Below are 20,178 nucleotides of genomic sequence, written 5' to 3'. Positions count from 1 at the left end.
ACATTCATGGGTTTTCAAGCATAAACTGCTCGTTTCAAGTCCTGCCACAATATCTCAAATGGGATTAGGTCTGGACATTGAGTAGGCCATTCCAAAACTTTAAATTTGTTGCTTTTAATCCCTTTTCATGTAGATTGTGTGTTTTGGAATGGTGGCACAACCAGTTATTGAGAGTAAGGGGGCAATTACTTTTTCACACAGGGGTATTGGGTGTTGCATAACTTTGTTAATGAAAGAAAATAACTATAAAAAAAAGTTTATAAACTCAAGTTCCCTTTATCTAATATTAGGTTTTGGTTGAAGATCTGATAACAGTAAAAAAAATAAGTAAAAATAGAGAACCATAAAGGGGGAAATACTTTTCCATGTCTCTGTGAAACCGGCATCAGTGTGCAGTTAACAGTATAGCTTCCACCACTGTCCCTGTATGTTCATGTTAAACCGACATCAGTGTGCAGTTAACAGTATAGCTTCCACCACTGTCCCTGTATGTTCATGTTAAACCGGCATCAGTGTGCAGTTAACAGTATATCTTCCACCACTGTCCCTGTATGTTCATGTTAAACCGACATCAGTGTGCAGTTAACAGTATAACTTCCACCAATGTCCCTATCACCACTCTGACAATACCAACACTTCAACACAATCAATGAGAATCTCACAAGGGACAACATACATCTTCTTCTTCTTTAGATGAAACAGGAACACAAGACGATTATCTTTAAACTTTAACAACAATCACAGATTTGTCACTGTCTTAATGGATCTTCTTTGGCTAGCTACCTTCTCTTGGTAGCCATTCTATAGAGAGGGTTTGTCTCTCCTCTCCCTGCTGGTTCCATCCTCTCTCTTATAGGGGAAAGAGAATATGTCATTAGTACCGTCAGCTGTGCTTAATTACCTCTAGTTACCTTGTCTCAACATGCCTTGTTGGGCTACTATCCATGAGCCCAGCCTGCCCTCTGGTGGTCCTTCCACAATTATTATTATTATTGGGAGAGACTGTAACAGTGATGGGTATAAACTCTGGATCGCTGATTCTATGTAACGGCCAATGAGAGACTATGAAACCACCGGCCTCTATATATGGTACTCCCCAGAAGAAGCAGTCCTCCATGATAATTAATGGAATTCTACAGTATTTAAATCAAATGTTTCAAGGACTATATTACATGTATTTCAGTATTTTGTTGTAGAAGGGGAAGGTAAAGTTAGTACTCTATAAATAAAATACTTTAATATCTGTACATGTTTATTATTTAATTTGTTATGTTCAGGTGATATAAAAAGCATTATCTGGAGCACACCCAGAGAAAATGACTTAGTGTAGAGGTGCTGACTAACGGTGAATACACTGTAAGCTATAAAAACAAAGAGAGTTGAACACTCTATATATATATATATATAAACTCCCAGTAATTTATTGGGTAAAACACCAACGTTCCGGTATCACTGTTCCTTCTTCAGGGTAAAGTCATTAATGCTTGAACCAGGTTATGTAGATAAACAGTGTAATTAGTGCAACCAATAACAATCATAAGGGGTGTGTCACAATTATGAGGTTAATTAGAGTGAATTGTATATATATATATAGAAATCTCAATCAAGGACAGCTGACTATCGTTGTCTCTGATTGGGAACCATACTTGGGTAGCTTTTTCCCACCTATGTTTTGTGGGTAGTTGTTTTCTGTTTAGTGTTTTCTGCACCTGACAGGACTGTTTCAGTTTGCACTTTGGTCTTTTTGTTTCAGTGTTCAGTTAAATAAAGGTCATGAACTCTTACCACGCTGCTCTTTGGTCCGATTCCTCCTCATCAGACGACGACACACGTTACAGTGGTCAGCTATGCATTGTTTTAATTGTCTTTTCGGTTGTCCTACGTAGGCTTTTCCACATGAACATGTGATGAGACAGATTACTCCCTTTATCTTGCAAGAGATGATACCCCTAACAGGGATGTTTCCACCTGTATGTGGGTGTCTGAAGAAGGATGTTTGTGTTGTGCTATTGCACTGTGAGCATGAGTCACATTGGTATTTCCAATTTGGATTGTGTGTCTGAGTGGGCTCAGGGGGCAGGTCAGATCTCACTAAGCTATCCACAATATTGTGATCACACTTATAGACCACCAGTGGGTTGGTCCTTGACGAGGTGTGCAATTGTCGTGTCTAATTGCAGAATATGCCAGTGCTTCTTCAGGATTGCTTTAATTTTCTCTGAACACTTGGTGTACTTGGTGCAAAAGATTTGTTTTTCTTCTTTGGTTTAGTTTTTAGCATTTCTTCTCGTGGTTTTTGAGATATCGTCATCGTTGCAGCATCAATAGTTTTTTCCATGTAGCCTCTGAATTTAAATGTATTTTTCATTTTCTAAGCATTGCTGTCAAAGTCTGACTATTGGACACAGATTAATTTAACCTTGCATAACTGGCTGTATGGTAGACCATTCCTGAGGGGAAGGGGATGCATGCTATCCGCACGTAGCAGGGTTTTGAGGTCTGTTGGCTTTGTGTACAAATCTGTATGTAATGCATCATTCTCTTTGATGATCCATACGTCCAGGTAGTTTATTTTTCTCTCAAGTCTGCATGGTGAATTTGAGATATTCAGAGCTCTCGCTTAGCAGAGTTTGGAATTAATTTAGTTCCTGCTGACTTCCTTACCAGAGCACAAAGACATCATCTATGTATCTCTTCCATTAGGATTTTAGAAAGTAGGGAGTTTCTCTGTTTTGTAAGTGGTTCCTCAAATTGTTCCACATTTTCTCATAGTTGGGGGCAAAGGAAAATAGGAAAAAAGATGAAAGATGAAAAGATGAAGCAGCTATTGGATAATACCAATTGAGTGAGTTTCAAGATGCAATCATTGGCTGTAGAAACGCTAGGGTCACTCTACTGAAGGAAGTGTTGCAGGTCACAAAATATAATTAAAAATTCTGCATTAAGGTGTCTGTAATAGAATATACTTGTCTAAAACGAATATAGACATTAAGAAATGCATTTCTATATCTTCCAACATCTGTTTTACACTGAAGGAGGAGTAACAAGATGGTTGTGCAGTTGCCTCCAAACAGAGGCCCCTGTCAGTCATCTAGGTTTAATACATATCATTGGACTGAACTGATAATATATCAGAACCTCCCTGATGTTGTCCTTCATGTTGCAGGTGTTTTGGCCTGCTTTGGTCAAAGTGATTTGATCGCCACAATGCCAGATAGACTGGATGTACTGACGGGCTCCTGTGTGCAAATCCCATGTTCATTTGATATTCCTGACCAACATAAGTATACATTTAACAGCACAATACTAACCTCTGGAGTGTGGATTAAAGGAAACCAATACTTTGGTAATCATCCGGACAGAGTGATATTTAACAGTATTGAGACGGTCAACAGATATCAAGGGAAGATAACTGGAAACATGTCCCAGAAGAACTGCACCACAGTCTTCTTCAACGTAACCACCAATTACACTGATAAATACTTCTTCAGGATTGAGAGTAAACCATTCCGTGCAACAGACAATGATAAGTCTGTTAATATAGTTGTCAGTGGTAAGAGACAATTTAACTGTTTACCAACTATTTTTCCCAGTTTAGATTCCTTGCATCAATGATAAGAGAAGAACAAGTGGACAGTTTAACTATTAGAGTAAAATATATTTATCTACAATGTATTACAGATTTTCCTTCCAGTCCCATCCTTACTGTCTCAGGTGAGGTGAAGGAAGGGACCCCTGTCAGTTTGAACTGCTCAGCTGTCGCTCCCTGTCCCGAACACCCCCCTGAGCTGACATGGACTCTCCCAACACAGTTCACAACTGAGAACCAACTGCAGGAGAATCCAGACCAAACCAAATCAGTTCTCTCCACAGTGACCTTCACTGCGTCATACCTTCATCATGAGAAGAACATTACTTGTACTGCAGTCTACCCAGTAGGGACAAGCAACAAGACAGCTGAACATAACATGATGCTTAACGTTTCATGTAAGATTTAGTAACCGGTTCCTGAAGAATAGATCATTCTATCATGTTTCACTGATGATTGTAATAGAGTGGGTTTGATGAGACTATTCAATATACCATATGCAGATACATTGTAAATGAACCCCTCTCCCTCAGTCTCTCCTAAGGACACCTCGGCCTCCATCAGTTCAGCTGATCCAGTATTAGTGGGCAGCTGTGTTAATCTGACCTGCAGCAGTACAGCCAACCCCCCTGTGACAAACTTCACCTGGTTCCAGATCAGTGGGGGTAAAACAACTCAGGTAGCATCTGGACAGAGTTACTTCCTCAATGTGACTGCTGGTGATGGAGGACTGTACTACTGTGAAGGAAGAAATAGTCACGGCTGTGGGAAGTCGAATGAAGTGCAGCTGGCTATAAAAGGTAAAATGGGCACGTAGGACACAATCTTAGGTTAGATATACAATATATATTCAAAAGTATGTGGACACCCCTTCAAATGCGTGGATTCAGTTATTAAAGCCTCACATGTTGCTGACAGGTGTTTAAAATCGAGCACACAGCTATGCAATCTCCGTAGACAAACATTGGCAGTAGGATGGCAGCATTCACTACCGAGTTCTAAACTGCCTTTGGAAGCAATGGCAGCACCAGAACTGTTTGATGAGGGCTTCATGAAATGGGTTTCCATGGCAGAACAGCCGCACACAAGCCTAAGATCACTATGTGCAGTGCCAAGAATCAGCTGCAGTGGTGTAAAGCTCACTGCCATTGGACTCTGGAGAAGTGGAAATCCGTTCTCTGGCGTGTTGAATGTACGATTCAACATCTGGCAGTCCGGCGGACGAATCTGGGTTTTGACGGATTCCAGGTGAACACTACCTGCCCCAAAGCATAGTGCCAACTGTAAAGTTTGGTGGATAAGGAATAATGGTCTGGGGCTGTTTTTCATGGTTTGGGCTGGGACCCTTAGTTCCAGTGAATGGAATTCTTAACGCTACAGCATACAATGACATTCTATATTCCATATTAATGCCCATGATTTTGGAATGAGATGTTCGACGAGCAGGTGTCCACATACTTTTGGTCATGTAGTGTACTTGAGAGATCTTTTTTTGAGAATTGACCATAATATGTGCTGTATTTTCAGGGCAAGAAGAGTCAAAAACATCAGGGGTTGGTTTCTGGTTTCTGGTTTCTGGGGTTGCAGCAGGAACTCTGGGGGCCATTTTGCTTATCAGCCTGATCAGTCTTTTTGTATGGTAAGAACTATTCCTGGCATCAACGCAAAGCAATTTTATTTCTGCTGTGTTTGTGTTTTTGCATATGGAAACCCTCTCAGTGCATTCAGAATACCTTTCTAAATGTCTTCCAGGAGGAGAAACTCGAGGCTCCACGATGGACTTGAAAGGACAGACAGTCCACAGGGACAGGTGGGAATAAGGCTCAACTTTAAAAACCATCTACAAAGTGAATCTAAGGAAGTAATGAATTAATGCTGAAACTATTTAAAGCCATGAGGTTAACATCATTTCAGTGCAAGTTTAGGGGGAGATGACCACATCGAAAGCAATGCCACATCCTGTAATGACATGGAATGATAACAGAATGGCTGTTGGACTTTGACAGTGTTCACTGTCTTTACACCTGTCAGTTGAATTGACATTTTCATTGACATCCCCTCAGTATGTGTTGTGTAACCTGCTGACCTTAGAGTTTTACACATTACTGAGCTTAGAGCTTTACACCTGTTCCTCTCTCTGTGTTCTCTCCACAGAACTCCCCGGTTGGGACAGTGTGTACTAACCAGGCCACAGCCGGAGAGGAACCAGAGGAACCTGCAGAAGACCAGCCTGAAGAGATCCAATACGGTGACATAGACTTCTCCAAACTACAGACCAAAGAGACCCCAGCTGCAGCCCAGGACAGGGTCCAGGGACAGGAGAGTGAGTACGCTGAAGTCAATGTGACTGGGAGAGGGGCTCAGGAACCACCTCTTAACAACCTAGATGGGCTATATGCACAAGTGAATAAAATAAGTGCTTGTTAATTATTTTTCCAATGGGTATTAAGTGTTTTTATGTACACTATTGTCATTGTGTATTAGTTTCTATTGGTACTTTTGTTACATTTATAATTGTGTGCTCTTTGATTATCTGCATATTTGTAGAATTTGCTGGGATGAAAAGTGTTTAACTGTTACTAGATTGTTGATACGATGATGCAGGCTACTCTTTATTTTAGACCATTTATTTTGAGTGTTGAGTTCACAGAGCATCTGTTTAATTGGTTACAGTATAGAGGAACTGCTGAGTTCAACTAGCTCACTGAAGGCTGTTTAAGACCATAATGGTGCACAATGGTGTTAACATCTACTAGTCACTGTTTATCTTCATCTTTTGTGCAGTTGCCAGAATAACAATTTTATCTATTTTCAGTTTATATCTATTTAGAATTTATAGTTTCAGTTTTTATGTTGAGTGTTAAACAACAGAATCAATTGAGGCTGAATTTCAGGTTGTTGATTAATTGCACTGCAATAAAAACCTTTACATTTAATTTCCATGACATCTTTTGGTGTTATTGGTTCCTCTGCAACTGGATCCTGGACTTCTTGATGGGCCGCACCCCAGGTGTTAAGGGTAGGAAACAACACATCTGCCTCTCTGATACTCAACACGGGGGTCCTTCAAGGGTGTGTGCTTAGTCCGCAGGCCCAAACCATGATGCTGCCACCACCATGTTTGACAGTGGGGATGGTGTGTTCAGGGTGTTGCTTTTACGCCAAACATAACGTTTTGCATTGTTGCCAAAAAGTTCAATTTTGGTTTCATCTGACCAGAGCACCTTCTTCCACATGTTTGGTGTGTCTCCCAGGTGGCTTGTGGCAAACTTTAAACAACACTTTTTATGGATATCTTTAAGAAATGGCTTTCTTCTTGCCACTCTTCCATAAAGGCCAGATTTGTGCAATATACGACTGATTGTTGTCCTATGGACAGAGTCTCCCACCACCCAGTTCATCCAGAGTGATCATGGGCCCCTTGGCTGCATCTCTGATCAGTCTTCTCCTTGTATGAGCTGAAAGTTCAGAGGGACGGCCAGGTCTTGGTAGATTTACAGTGGTCTGATACTCCTTCCATTTCAATATTATCGCTTGCACAGTGCTCCTTGGGATGTTTAAAGCTTGGGAAATCTTTTTGTATCCAAATCCGGCTTTAAACTTCTTCAAAACAGTATCTCGGACCTGCCTGGTGTGTTCCTTGTTCTTCATGAAGCTCTGTGCGCTTTTAACGGACCTCTGAGACTATCACAGTGCAGGTGCATTTATATGGAGACTTGATTACACACAGGTGGATTGTATTTATCATCATTAGTCATTTGGGTCAACATTGGATCATTCAGAGATCCTCACTGAACTTCTGGAGAGAGTTTGCTGCACTGAAAGTAAAGGGGCTGAATAATTTTGCACGCCCAATTTTTCAGTTTTTGATTTGTTAAAAAAGTTTGAAATATCCAATAAATGTCGTTCCACTTCATGATTGTGTCCCACTTGTTGTTGATTCTTCACAAAAAAATACAGTTTTATATCTTTATGTTTGAAGCCTGAAATGTGGCAAATGGTCGCATAGTTCAAGGGGGCAGAATACTTTCGCAAGGCACTGTATTGTCTCAAGGCTTAAACATCCATGTTTAACCTGTCTCCTCCCCTTCATCTACAAAGATTGAAGTGGATATAACAAGTGAGCTCTGAGAGGCTTTCCCAAAAAGACTCAAAGCTATAATCACTGCCAAAGGTGATTCTAACATGTATTGATTCAGGGGTTTGACTACTTATATGAATCAGATATTTTTGTATTTAATTTTCCATAAATCTGTGAAAATTTCTAAAAACATATTTTCACTTTGTTATAATGGAGTATGAATACCTTCTGATGGCAATGTATACTTGTATACAAGATGTTGTTAAGATACCGCTAGACATTGGTTCTGCTCTATTGGGGTGGCAGGTAGCCTAGTGGTTAGAGCGTTGGGCCAGTAATCGTAAAGGTTGCTAGATCAAATTCCCAAGTTGTCAAGGTAAAAATCTATAGTTCCTCCTCCGAACAAGGCAGGTAACCCACTGTTCCTAGGCCGTCATTAAAAATAAGAATTTGTTCATAACTGACTTGCCGAGTTAAATAAAAAAAATATGGCCTAATACCAACTCACATATCCATTGATACTGAGTGTCAGCCTAAACTGCATCATTCCATTGTAATTTCATACATTTTATCCACATATAGGCAAAGCAGTTTCCACATAACTGAAAAGAGCTTGTTCGTCCCTTTTTTGTCAGTCCCCCCATATCCCCATTCCCACCATATAGCAGCATCAGCGTAGTATAATGTCCAATAGTCAATACTTTCTCTCTTCTCTCTCTGAACCATCTGGTCCCTCCACCTCTCAATTCCTGACCTTGTCCTCTAGAGCCTTCAGCTCTCCCTCCACCTGTTGGGGGAGGTTGGCTCCCACCTGCTCGGTAAAGTACGCCCTCAGCTCCTGGGTCTCCTTCTCCCAGAAGACCTTGGGAAGGTCGAAGAGTGATTTGTCCAAATTTAGTTTTCTCGCAAGATTAGGAGTATTAGGCTGCAGGTTAGGAGAATTACATTAAGGAACGGAAAAGTGTTAGGATTAGCTCAAATGCTAAAAGAATTTGACGTCAACTTTACAAAAGCTTTATCCCAAATAGACTTGACCGTTGTAGAGTGAGCCCATGTCCAACTTGCCTCCCAGTACCTGTTGGTCGTGGTCTCGGGTCATTATTTTCACGCCACTTCAATAAGAAGTGATTTTGGTAGCAGGTTAGGGGCAGGGCTGGATTACCGAACGGTCCCAGATAGCATATGATAGCAAAATATGTTGAATAGTGGGAAATTAGCTCGAAAACAAAAAAAAAAAATGAAATATGTAAATATGCATCTCTGCACCATGGGTTGAAATGCTCTCCACATCATGGCAAAATGGGTTGAAATGCTCTCTGCACCATGGCAAAATGGGTTGAAATGATCTCCACACCATGGCAAAATGGGTTGAAATGCTCTCTGCACCATGGCAAAATGGGTTGAAATGCTCTCCACACCATGGCAAAATGGGTTGAAATGCTCTCCACACCATGGCAAAATGGGTTGAAATGCTCTCTGCACCATGGCAAAATGGGTTGAAATGCTCTCTGCACCATGGCAAAATTGGTTGAAATGCTCTCTGCACCATGGCAAAATTGGTTGAAATGCTCTCCACACCATGGCAAAATTGGTTGAAATGATCTCCACACCATGGCAAAATGGGTTGAAATGCTCTCTGCACCATGGCAAAATGGGTTGAAATGCTCTCCACACCATGGCAAAATTGGTTGAAATGATCTCCACACCATGGCAAAATGGGTTGAAATGCTCTCCACACCATGGCAAAATGGGTTGGAATTCTCTCCACACCATGGCAAAATGGGTTGAAATTCTCTCCACACCATGGCAAAATGGGTTGAAATGCTCTCTGCACCATGGCAAAATGGGTTGAAATGCTCTCTGCACCATGGCAAAATTGGTTGAAATGCTCTCCACACCATGGCAAAATTGGTTGAAATGATCTCCACACCATGGCAAAATGGGTTGAAATGCTCTCTGCACCATGGCAAAATGGGTTGAAATGCTCTCCACACCATGGCAAAATTGGTTGAAATGATCTCCACACCATGGCAAAATGGGTTGAAATGCTCTCTGCACCATGGCAAAATGGGTTGAAATGCTCTCCACACCATGGCAAAATTGGTTGAAATGATCTCCACACCATGGCAAAATGGGTTGAAATGCTCTCCACACCATGGCAAAATGGGTTGGAATTCTCTCCACACCATGGCAAAATGGGTTGAAATTCTCTCCACACCATGGCAAAATGGGTTGAAATGCTCTCTGCACCATGGCAAAATGGGTTGAAATGCTCTCTGCACCATGGCGGAACGTGTTGAAATGAAGGAAAGTAAGCTCAGGGTCCCAAATGCCCTCATCCAACCCTGGTTAGGAGAGCATTTTCCCTAAACCTAACTATTTTACCTGACCTTAACCTCAGGCTCTTAACATGCTAAGATAATTCTCCTAACCTGCTACATAAATTCTCATAAACTGCTATGAAAAAGCCGATTCCGTATCAAAGTGGAGTGAAAAGAGTGTCTCTGTGGCATCCAGCCCACCAGGCTCCTCTTTGCAAATAGACTTCAAAGAGGAAGTTGGTGTCGGAGAAGTTGAGTGGTGTGTGAGAATCACTCAGATACAATTACAGTTACTCTGTTTCATACCAAGTCTGTTTTTCATGTTGAAACATAATGTGACAACCATATGTTTTGTATCAAACTCAAATTTAACACATTGAACTCTTGAATAAATGAATAGTGGATTTTGGTTCATGATTAAACTATATGTTTAAATCCCACACACATTCCCATTCAGGCCTGGGAGATAGAGGATAGGAGATGGTTATAATGATGAAAGTTTAATTTGTTCTATTTAACAATGTGTCGGGGGCGGACTTAGTGATTTGGGGGCCAGTTTCAAAATACTGCTGACCTGTCCTACCCCGAGAAAGGGACAATAAATACTAAAGAATTGTTTGAAAATAATTTCTCATACACATATTAGGAAGTACGTCACAGTTGAGATGAGAGATATGCCACATGAATTTCAGCACTTTCGTTAGGCAGACCTCACTATGTGTGTGACAGTTTCTGCTGTAGACAGTTTACGTTACCGTCTAAGGCAAGTATCAACTTCTTCACTATATTTTCTGTTCATTTTAATGTTCAAAATAAATGAAAGGAGATTAATTCTGAGTAATGAGATTCAATATGTTCTAATGTACTGCTGTTTGTTCATGTATTAGCTTTACAACTGAAGGACATCGTGTATTTGATATGGGGATGGTTTAATGTGTTGTGTGAGTTAAGTTACTCCACCAGTAAGTGTATGTTTGTACTGTTTCAGGTAATCAGTGGTGTGTGAGTTTTCACATGGCTTGTCCTGAGAACATGTTTTTTCTCATTGGTCTCTTTATATCAGGTGAGTCTTCCACACAACAACAACTAGTTATGAATCCGACATAAAGGAATAACCAGAAATCATGATATGTTATGGGATGCGCTATATTCCAGCTTTTTAATTGTGTAGAAAAGTGTAAAGTTAATTCCTGATTAGTATATTTTAATAGTCTGGATTTAAACTGCTGTGTATCTCATGTATACTTGATTGTGTGTTTTGAAATGGTGGCACAACCAGTCATTGAAATTACTTTTTCACACAGAGGAATTGGGTGATGTATAATTTTGTTAATGAAATACATTAATAACTATAACAAAATGTGTTATTTGGTAACTCAAGTTCCCTTTATCTAATATTAGGTTTTTGGTTGAAGATCAGATAACATTCAGTGTTAAAAAAAGAGCAAAAATAGAGAACCAGAAAGGGGGTAAATTCTGTTTAGTTTCACTGTATGTTCATGTGAAACCGAGGTCAGTATTCGGCTAACAGAATAGCTTCCACCACTGTCCCTGTCACCATACCGGGCTAAAACCAGATTAGCATCAACATACATTATTCTTTCATTTAATTTCACATATATTTAATTGTTTCCAATTTCATTAAATGTTATAAAATTGTAATATGTTGGTTCATCCATAATGCATAATAAGCATCATCAACAGGGGGAACATATTGGTTTTACCATGATAAGATGTAGAAAGAATAGATTCATTTATAAGACTTCTTAATAAAAATAATTGTTCATAAGAAGGGCCTGAGATGAAAGTCAATATTCTGACCACTAGGGGTCAATGTTTTAAATAGGAACTCCAGTAGGCCTCCCTCTGTAGTAGTAGGATCTCCATGTTACCTCCTCTCCTTGGTAGAGCAACATGCTCAATACCTGTGTATTTGAGGGAGGAGATGGGATGGTTAGCTTCAACAAAGTGAGCTGCTACTAGATAATCAGTGTTCTTACAGCTATGCATTGTTTTAAATGTTTTTTTGTTTGTAATGAGTTGGCTTCCACATGAACATGTGATGAGATAGATTACTCCCTTTATCTTGCAAGAGATGATACCCCTAACAGGGATGTTTCCACCTGTATGTGTGTGTCTGAAGAAGGATGTTTTTGTAGTGCTATTGCACTGTGAGCATGAGCCACATTTGTAGATCCCATTTGGAATGGGTGTCAAGACTGTCTGAGTGGGCTCAGGGGGCAGGTCAGATCTCACTAAGCTATCCACAATATTGCGACCACGCTTATAGACCACCAGTGAGGGTTCCTTGAAGATGTGTACAATTTTCTTGTCTGATTGCAAAATATGCCAGTGCTTTTCAGGATTGCTTTCATTTTCTCTGAACACTTGGTTTACTTATTGCAAAAGACTATTGCGTTGTTTTCCTTCTTTGGTTTACTTTTTAGCAATTCCTCTCGTGTTTTTTGAGATATTTTCAGCATCGCAGGATCAAGAATTTCTTCCTTCTAGCCTCTGATTTTGAAATGATTTGTCATTTTCTTGGCTTTGCTGTCAAAATCTGACTGTTGGCAACAGATTAATTTAACCCTGCTTAACTGGCTATATGGTAGACCATTCCTGAGGGGAAGGGGATGCATAATATCCCCACGTAGCAGGTTATTGAGGTTTGTTGGCCTTGTGTACAAGTCTATATGTAATGCATCATTCTCTTTGATGATCCATAAGTCCAGGTAGTTAATTTTTCTCTCAACAGTGAACAGTGAATTTGAGATATTCAGAGCTCTCGTTTAGCAGAGTTTGGAATTAATTTAGTTCCTGCTGACTTCCTTCCCAGAGCACAAAGACAGCATCTATGTATCTCTTCCATGAGATGATTTTAGAAAGTAGGGGGTGTGTTTCTATGTTTTGTAAATGAGTGCCTCCTCAAATTGTACCACACACAGGTTTGCATAGTTGGGGGAAAAGGGGGAGCCCATGGCTACACCCCGAATTTGAATGATAAAGTCTGACTCAAAGATGAATTAGTTATTGGATAATACCAGTTCAGTGAGATACAAGATGCAATCATTAGCTGGAACAAGGGTAGGGTCTCTCTACTGAAGGAAGTGTTGCAGGTCACAAAATATAATTTAAAATTCTGCATTAAGGTGTCTGTAATAGAATATACTTATCAAAAACGAATATAGACATTAATAAATGCATTTCTATAGCTTCCAACATCTGTTTTACACTGGAGGAGGAGTAACAAGATGGCTGTGCAGTTGCCTCCAAACAGAGGCCCCTGTCAGTCATCTAGGGTTAATACACATCATTGGACTGAACTGAAAATACATCAGAACCTCCCTGATGTTGTCCTTTATGTTGCAGGTGTTCTAGCCTGTTTTGGTCAACGAAATTTGATCGTCACAATGCCAGATGGACTGGATGTACTGACTGGCTCCTGTGTGCAAATCCAATGTTCATTTCATATTCATGACCCAAAGAATACATTTAACAGCACAATACTACCCTCTGGAGTGTGGATGAAAGAAAACTCAAACTTTGGTAATCATCCGGACAGGGTGATATTTAACAGTAGTAAGACAGTCAACAGATATCAAGGGAAGATAACTGGAAACATGTCCCAGAAGAACTGCACCACAGTCTTCTTCAATGTAACCACCAGTTACTCTGATATATACTTCTTCAGGATTGAGAGTCGACCATTCCTTGCAACAGATCCTGATAAGTCTGTTAAAATAGTTGTCAGTGGTAAGAGACAATTTATCTTTAAAACCATTTTTTTCCCAGTTTAGATTCCTTGCATCAAAGATAAGAGTAGAACAAGTGGACAGTTTAACTGTTAGTGTGAAATATATTTATCTACAATGTATTACAGATTTGCCTTCCAGTCCCATCATTACTGTCTCAGGTCTGTCATTTTGAACTGCTCTGCTGTCGCTCCCTGTCCAGAACACCCCCCCGAGCTGACATGGACTCTCCCAACACAGTTTACATCTGACAACCAACTGCAGGAGAATCCAGACCAAACCAAATCAGTTCTCTCCACGGTGACCTTCACTCCATCATATCTTCATCATGAGAAGAACATCACTTGTACTGCAGTCTACCCAGTAGGGACACGCAACAAGACAGCTGAACATAACATGATGCTTAACGTTTCATGTAAGATTTAGTCACCGGTTCCTGAAGAATATATCATTCTATCATGTTTTCACTGATGATTGTAATAGAGTGGGTTTGATTAGACTATTCAATATACCATATCCATATCCATTGTAAATGAACCCCTCTCCCTCAGTCTCTCCTAAGGACACCTCGGCCTCCATCAGTCCGGCTGATCCAGTATCTGTGGGCAGCTGTGTTAATCTGACCTGCAGCAGTACAGCCAACCCTCCTGTGACAAACTTCACCTGGTTCCAGATCAGTGGAGATAAACCAACACAGGTAGCATCTGGACAGAGTTACACCCTCAATGTGACTGTAGATGGAGGACTGTACTTCTGTGAAGCAAGAAATAGTCACGGCTGTGGGAAGTCAAAGGAAGTGCAGCTGGCTATTAAAGGTAAAACGGGCATGTGGTACACAATCTTAGGTTAGATATATAATATATACACAAATGTCTGTGGACACCACTTTAAATTAATAGATTCAGCTATTTAAGCCTCACCCATTGCTGACAGGTGTATAAAATCGAGGACAAAGCCGTGCAATCTCCATAGACAAAAACAGGCAGTATGGCAGTAGATTGGCAACATTCACTACAGAGTTCTAAACAGCCTCTGGAAGCAACGGCAGCACAATAAGTTGTCATAAGTCATTGGGAGCATCATGAAATGGGTTTCTATGGCTGTGCATCCGCACACAAGCCTAAAATCACCATGCACAATAGCAAGAATCGTACTCTGGAGATGTGGAAACCCGTTCTCTGGAGTGATGAATCACGCTTCACCATCTGGCAGTCCAACGGATGATTCTGGGTTTGGCGGTTGCCAATAGAACGCTACCTGCCCCAATGCATATTGCCAACTGTAAAGTTTGGTGGATGAGGAATGGTCTGGAGCTGTTTTTCATGGTTCGGCCTAGGCACCTTTTGTTCCAGTGAAGGGAATGCTACAACATACAATGACATTCTGTATTCCATATTAATACACACGATTTTAGAATGAGATGTTCGACGAGCAGGTGTCCACATACTTTTGGTCAAGTAGTGTTCTTCAGAGATATTTATGTGAGAAATGACCATAATATGTTCTGTGTTTTCAGGGTCAGGAGAGCATGTTAACCCAACGGTTTTTGGGGTTGCAGCAGGAACTCTGGGGGCATTTTTGCTTATCAGCCTGATCAGTCTTTTTGTATGGTAAAAACTTTTCCTGGCATCAATGTAAAAACAAAAATGTATGTTGTGTTTGTGCTGTTGCATATGAAAACCCTCTCCGTGCATTCAGAATACCTTTCTAAATGTCTTCCAGGAGGAGAAACTCGAGGCTCCACGATGGACTTGAAAGGACAGACAGTCCACAGGGACAGGTGGGAATAAGGCTCAACTTTAAAAACCATCTACAAAGTGTATCTTAGGAAGTACTGAATTAATGCTGAAACTATTCAAAACCATGAGGTTAACATCACTTTAGAGGAAGTTTAGGGGAGATGACCACATCGAAAGCAATGCCACATCCTGTAAGAACATGGAATGATAACAGAATAGCTGTTGGACTTTGACAGTGTTTACTGTCTTTACACCTGTCAGTTGAATTGACATTTTCATTGACATCCCCTCAGTATGTGTTGTGTAACCTGCTGACCTTAGAGTTTTACACATTACTGAGCTTAGAGCTTTACACCAGTTCCTCTCTCTGTGTTCTCTCCACAGAACTCCCCGGTTGGGACAGTGTGTACTAACCAGGCCACAGCCGGGGAGGAACCAGAGGAACCTGCAGAAGACCAGCCTGAAGAGATCCACTACGGTGACATAGACTTCTCCAAACTACAGACCAAAGAGACCCCAGCTGCAGCCCAGGACAGGGTCCAGGGACAGGAGAGTGAGTACGCTGAAGTCAATGTGACCGGGAGAGGGGCTCAGGAACCACCACTTAACAACCTAGATGGGCTTTATGCACAAGTCAATAAAAGAGGTGCTTGTTAATTATTTTTCCAATGTGCATTAAGTGTTTTTATGTAGAGTATTGTCATTGTGTATTAGTTTCTAATGGTACTTTTGTTACATTTATAATTGTGTGCTCTTTGATTATCTGCATATTTGTAGAATTTGCTGGGATGAAAAGTGTTTAACTGTTACTATAGTGTTGATATGATGATGCAGGCTACTGTTTATTTTGGACCATTTATTTTGAGTGTTGAGTTCACAGAGCATCTGTTTAATGGGTTCCAGTATAGAGGAACTGCTGAGTTCAACTAGCTCACTGAAGGCAGTTTAAGACCATATAAAGTCAATGATGACTGAGGAGAGAAGACAGTTAGTTGGAGAGACAGTGTTCTGATACAAGACAGGAAGTTGGTGCAGTAAGTCGACAAGATGGCAGAATGGTGTTAACATCTACTAGTCACTGTTTATCTTCATCTTTTGTGCAGTTACCAGAATAATAATATGATCTATTTTCAGTGTATATCTATTTAGAATTTATAGTTTCAGTTTTTATGTTGAGTGTTAAACAACATAATCAATTGAGGCTGAATTTAAGGTTGTTTATTTATTAGAGATGATCGTGGGCTACAGGAAATGGAGGGCCGAGCACGCCCCCATTCTCATTGATGAGGCTGTAGTGGAGCAGGTTGAGAGCTTCAACCTCCTTGGTGTCCACATCACCAGCAAACTATCATTGTCCAAACACACCAAGACAGTCGTGAAGAGGGCACAACAACACCTATACCCCCTTAGGAGACTGAAAAGATTTGGACTGGGTCCTCAGATCCTCAAAAGGTTATACAGATGTATTGTGTCATTTTATTGTAATTAAGAATATAATATGTTTCTAAACACATTCATGTGGATGCTACCATGATTACGTATAGTCCTGGATGAATAGTGAATAATTATGAGTGAGAAACATTATACCCCCCAACCCCCCCAAATTGCTAACCTCCCCGTCATTGCAGAGGTGAGAGGTTAGCATGTCTTGGGGGTATGATATTTGTGCGTCTGTGAACAAAAGAGAAGAGATATCATTGATAAAGTCAATCATGAATCAATCAGGTTTAATACAAATTGCAACAGGTAGTCAACATCCATCATAGAAGCAGAGACAATGTCTTACTGGCCTCTTGGAGACAGTCCCTTTATTTCCTAACCAGACCAAAAAATGGTCTGTAAACACCAGCCTCTTGGAGACAGTCCCTTTATTTCCTAATCAGACCAACAAATGTTCTGTAAACACCAGCCTCTTGGAGACAGTCCCTTTATTTCCTAACCAGACCAACACATGTTCTGTAAACACCAGCCTCTTGGAGACAGTCCCTTTATTTCCTAATCAGACCAACAAATGTTCTGTAAACACCAGCCTCTTGGAGACAGTCCCTTTATTTCCTAATCAGACCAACACATGTTCTGTAAACACCAGCCTCTTGGAGACAGTCCCTTTATTTCCTAATCAGACCAACAAATGTTCTGTAAACACCAGCCTCTTGGAGACAGTCCCTTTATTTCCTAATCAGACCAACAAATGTTCTGTAAACACCAGCCTCTTGGAGACAGTCCCTTTATTTCCAAATCAGACCAACACATGTTCTGTAAACACCATCCTGAGAGGCTTGTAGGAAGTCAAAACAAAAGGCAGGGGCTTTGTTAACTATTACAGAATCAGTGTTTAACAGAATACAACAATAATCAGTATATCCTTCCTCCAGTCTGGCATCAATCACTATAATCAGTTATGAGTTGAATCCACAACATACAGCATTGAGTCTAGTGACCATCAACCCAAGTGTTACAAACAGCACACTGGAAATCATGTAACAGAAAGGTCAAATATATGAATATGTTGAACATTATATGAATCACTCTAAACTGAATCTGAACTTTATTCATCTTAAATATCCCCAGTACATGTCTATTTTCATGTGTGTATTGTTGGGAGTACCCAGGAACCCACCTGCTGGGTAAAGTACGTCCTCAGCTCCTGGGTCTCCTTCTCCCAGAAGGCCTTGGGCAGGTCCAAGAGGGTTTTGTGTAGAAGGGATACAGCTTTTTGTCAAAATGAACTTTTCCTAGCAAATGTAGGAGAACTTTTGCAGCAGGTTGGGAGAATTAACGTAGCAGGTTAGGATAATTAGATTACGGTAAGAAAAAGGGTTAGGGTTAGCTAAACTAAAACATAAAATCAACTTAAGAACCTCAATTTGACAAAAGCTGTATCCCATCTAGACATGACCGTCGGGGAGGTACACCTTGCCCTGAAGGTTGATGGCTCCCTCCTGTGGCTCCCAGCCCACCATGCAGATAGAAGTGATGTAATGAAAGAGGAAGTGGGTGCAGGAGAAATGTGGAAGTGTGTGATAATCCATCAGCTACAATTACAGTTACTCTGTTTCTGGCAAAATCTGTTTTCCATGTTGAAAGATAATGTCAGAACCGGGATTCTTTTACTAAACTCACATTTAACTAAGCAAGTTGGATGGATTTTGGTTTCTGATTTACCTATATTTAAAAAAAATCAAGCCTGTGAGATAGAGGAGAGGGAGATGGTTATATTGCAGCACGTTTCCGTTGTTGTATCAAGGGCAGACTTGACTACGTGGGGGCCTGTAACAAAATGCTGTAAAGGGGTCCCCTTCCCCTAAAAGGGTTATTTACCCACCACACATACATTAACTGCAATGAATGGTTATTATATCACAATGAAAAATATATTGTGTATAAGTGTTTCATTTTGGGCAGTAATGAAATGTATAGGCCATATAATGCCGTTGAGTCAGTGGCTAACACACACTTTGTGTTTAGAATCAGTCAGTGGGCAGCTGGGGTCCATTTCATTCTAAATGCTTAAATTAACATACCATGTTTTCACAACTGATGTTGACACCCAGCACATAGACTATTCAACATCCTGTCATATAAATGCACTTATTAGAAAGTATGTCACTGATGAGATGTGAGATGTGCCACATGAATTTCAGCACTTTAGTTTGTCAGAACACACTATTTGTGTGTGACAGTCTCTCCTGTGGACCGTTTACATCAGTGTAAGGCAAGTGTCAAGTACTACTATCTTATCTTTATATTTTAATGTTCAAACTAAATTAAGGAAATTAATTACAAGTAATGACATTCAAAATGTTCAATATGCGGCTGTTAGTTCATGAAGAACTGAAGAACCTATGTGACTATGGACTAAAGCTTCAATGTGATACAGTGTGTCATGTGAGCTACTCCACCAGGAAGTGAATGTTTGTACTGTTTCAGGTGATCAGTGGTGTGTGAGTTCTCACATGGCTTGTCCTGAGAACATGTTTTTTCTCATTGGCCTCTTTATATCAGGTGAGTCTTCCACACAACAACAACTAGTTATGAATCAGACATAAAGGAATAACCAGAAATCATGATATGTTATGGGATGCGCTATATTCCAGCTTTTTAATTCTGTAGTAAAGTGTAAAGTTAATTCCTGATTAGTGCAGTTTAATAGACTGATTCAAACTGTGCCGTGAAAAGGTTTTTCCCCCTTTCAAATGTTTCTACTTTTGCTTATTTTTGAAAGTAAATGTTTGATTTTATATCAGATATTCAATCTAAAGTTAATATTAGATAAATGGAACCTGAATGAACAAATAACACAACAATTACAAACTCATTTCATTTATTTCATTAACAATGTTATTTAACACCCAATGTCCCTGTGTGAAAAAGTGATTGTCCCCTAACACTCAATAACTCGTTGTGCCAACTTTAGCTACAATGACTCCATTCACTTCCCATACACTTCCCATACACAACCATACACTTCCCATACACAACCATACACTTCCCATACACTTCCCATACACAACCATACACTTCCCATACACAACCATACACTTCCCATACACAACCATACACTTCCCATACATAACCATACACTTCCCATACACTTCCCATTAACAACCATACACTTCCCATACACAACCATACACTTCCCATACACAACCATACACAACCATACACTTCCCATACACTTCCCATACACAACCAT

The 20,178-nt window shown here is 40.3% G+C and overlaps 1 protein-coding gene and 1 pseudogene across 3 annotated transcripts; both read left to right on the top strand.

Annotated features, from left to right (window-relative positions):
- The first annotated feature begins 1,690 nt into the window (after positions 1-1,690).
- Positions 1,691-6,522, top strand: LOC118937301 (myelin-associated glycoprotein). Of its 2 annotated transcripts, XM_036934779.2 has the most exons (6): positions 3,049-3,553; positions 3,682-3,987; positions 4,123-4,389; positions 5,117-5,228; positions 5,342-5,399; positions 5,744-6,522. In XM_036934779.2, the coding sequence occupies exons 1-6, from the start codon at positions 3,049-3,051 to the stop codon at positions 6,014-6,016; spliced, it is 1,521 nt and encodes a 506-aa protein (XP_036790674.2). In that variant the 3' UTR covers positions 6,017-6,522. The 2 variants fall into 2 exon arrangements, with proteins under 2 accessions (XP_090045439.1, XP_036790674.2); XM_090189313.1 differs by lacking the exons at positions 4,123-4,389; positions 5,117-5,228; positions 5,342-5,399; positions 5,744-6,522 and adding an exon at positions 1,691-1,840 and having other exon boundaries at positions 3,167-3,553; positions 3,682-3,998.
- A 6,773-nt stretch (positions 6,523-13,295) lies between these two features.
- LOC149979478 (sialic acid-binding Ig-like lectin 13) lies at positions 13,296-17,850 on the top strand (annotated as a pseudogene). Its single transcript, XR_016484344.1, has 6 exons — positions 13,296-13,744; positions 13,872-14,158; positions 14,295-14,558; positions 15,260-15,353; positions 15,466-15,523; positions 15,867-17,850. The product of XR_016484344.1 is annotated as a sialic acid-binding Ig-like lectin 13 (transcript).
- Positions 17,851-20,178: the final 2,328 nt, after the last annotated feature.

The sequence above is a fragment of the Oncorhynchus mykiss genome, chromosome 11, assembly GCF_057628025.1.
Source record: "Oncorhynchus mykiss isolate SJ-2025 chromosome 11, ASM5762802v1, whole genome shotgun sequence".
In the NCBI taxonomy this organism is placed as follows: domain Eukaryota; kingdom Metazoa; phylum Chordata; class Actinopteri; order Salmoniformes; family Salmonidae; genus Oncorhynchus; species Oncorhynchus mykiss.
This window is presented reverse-complemented; position numbering and strand designations above follow the sequence as displayed.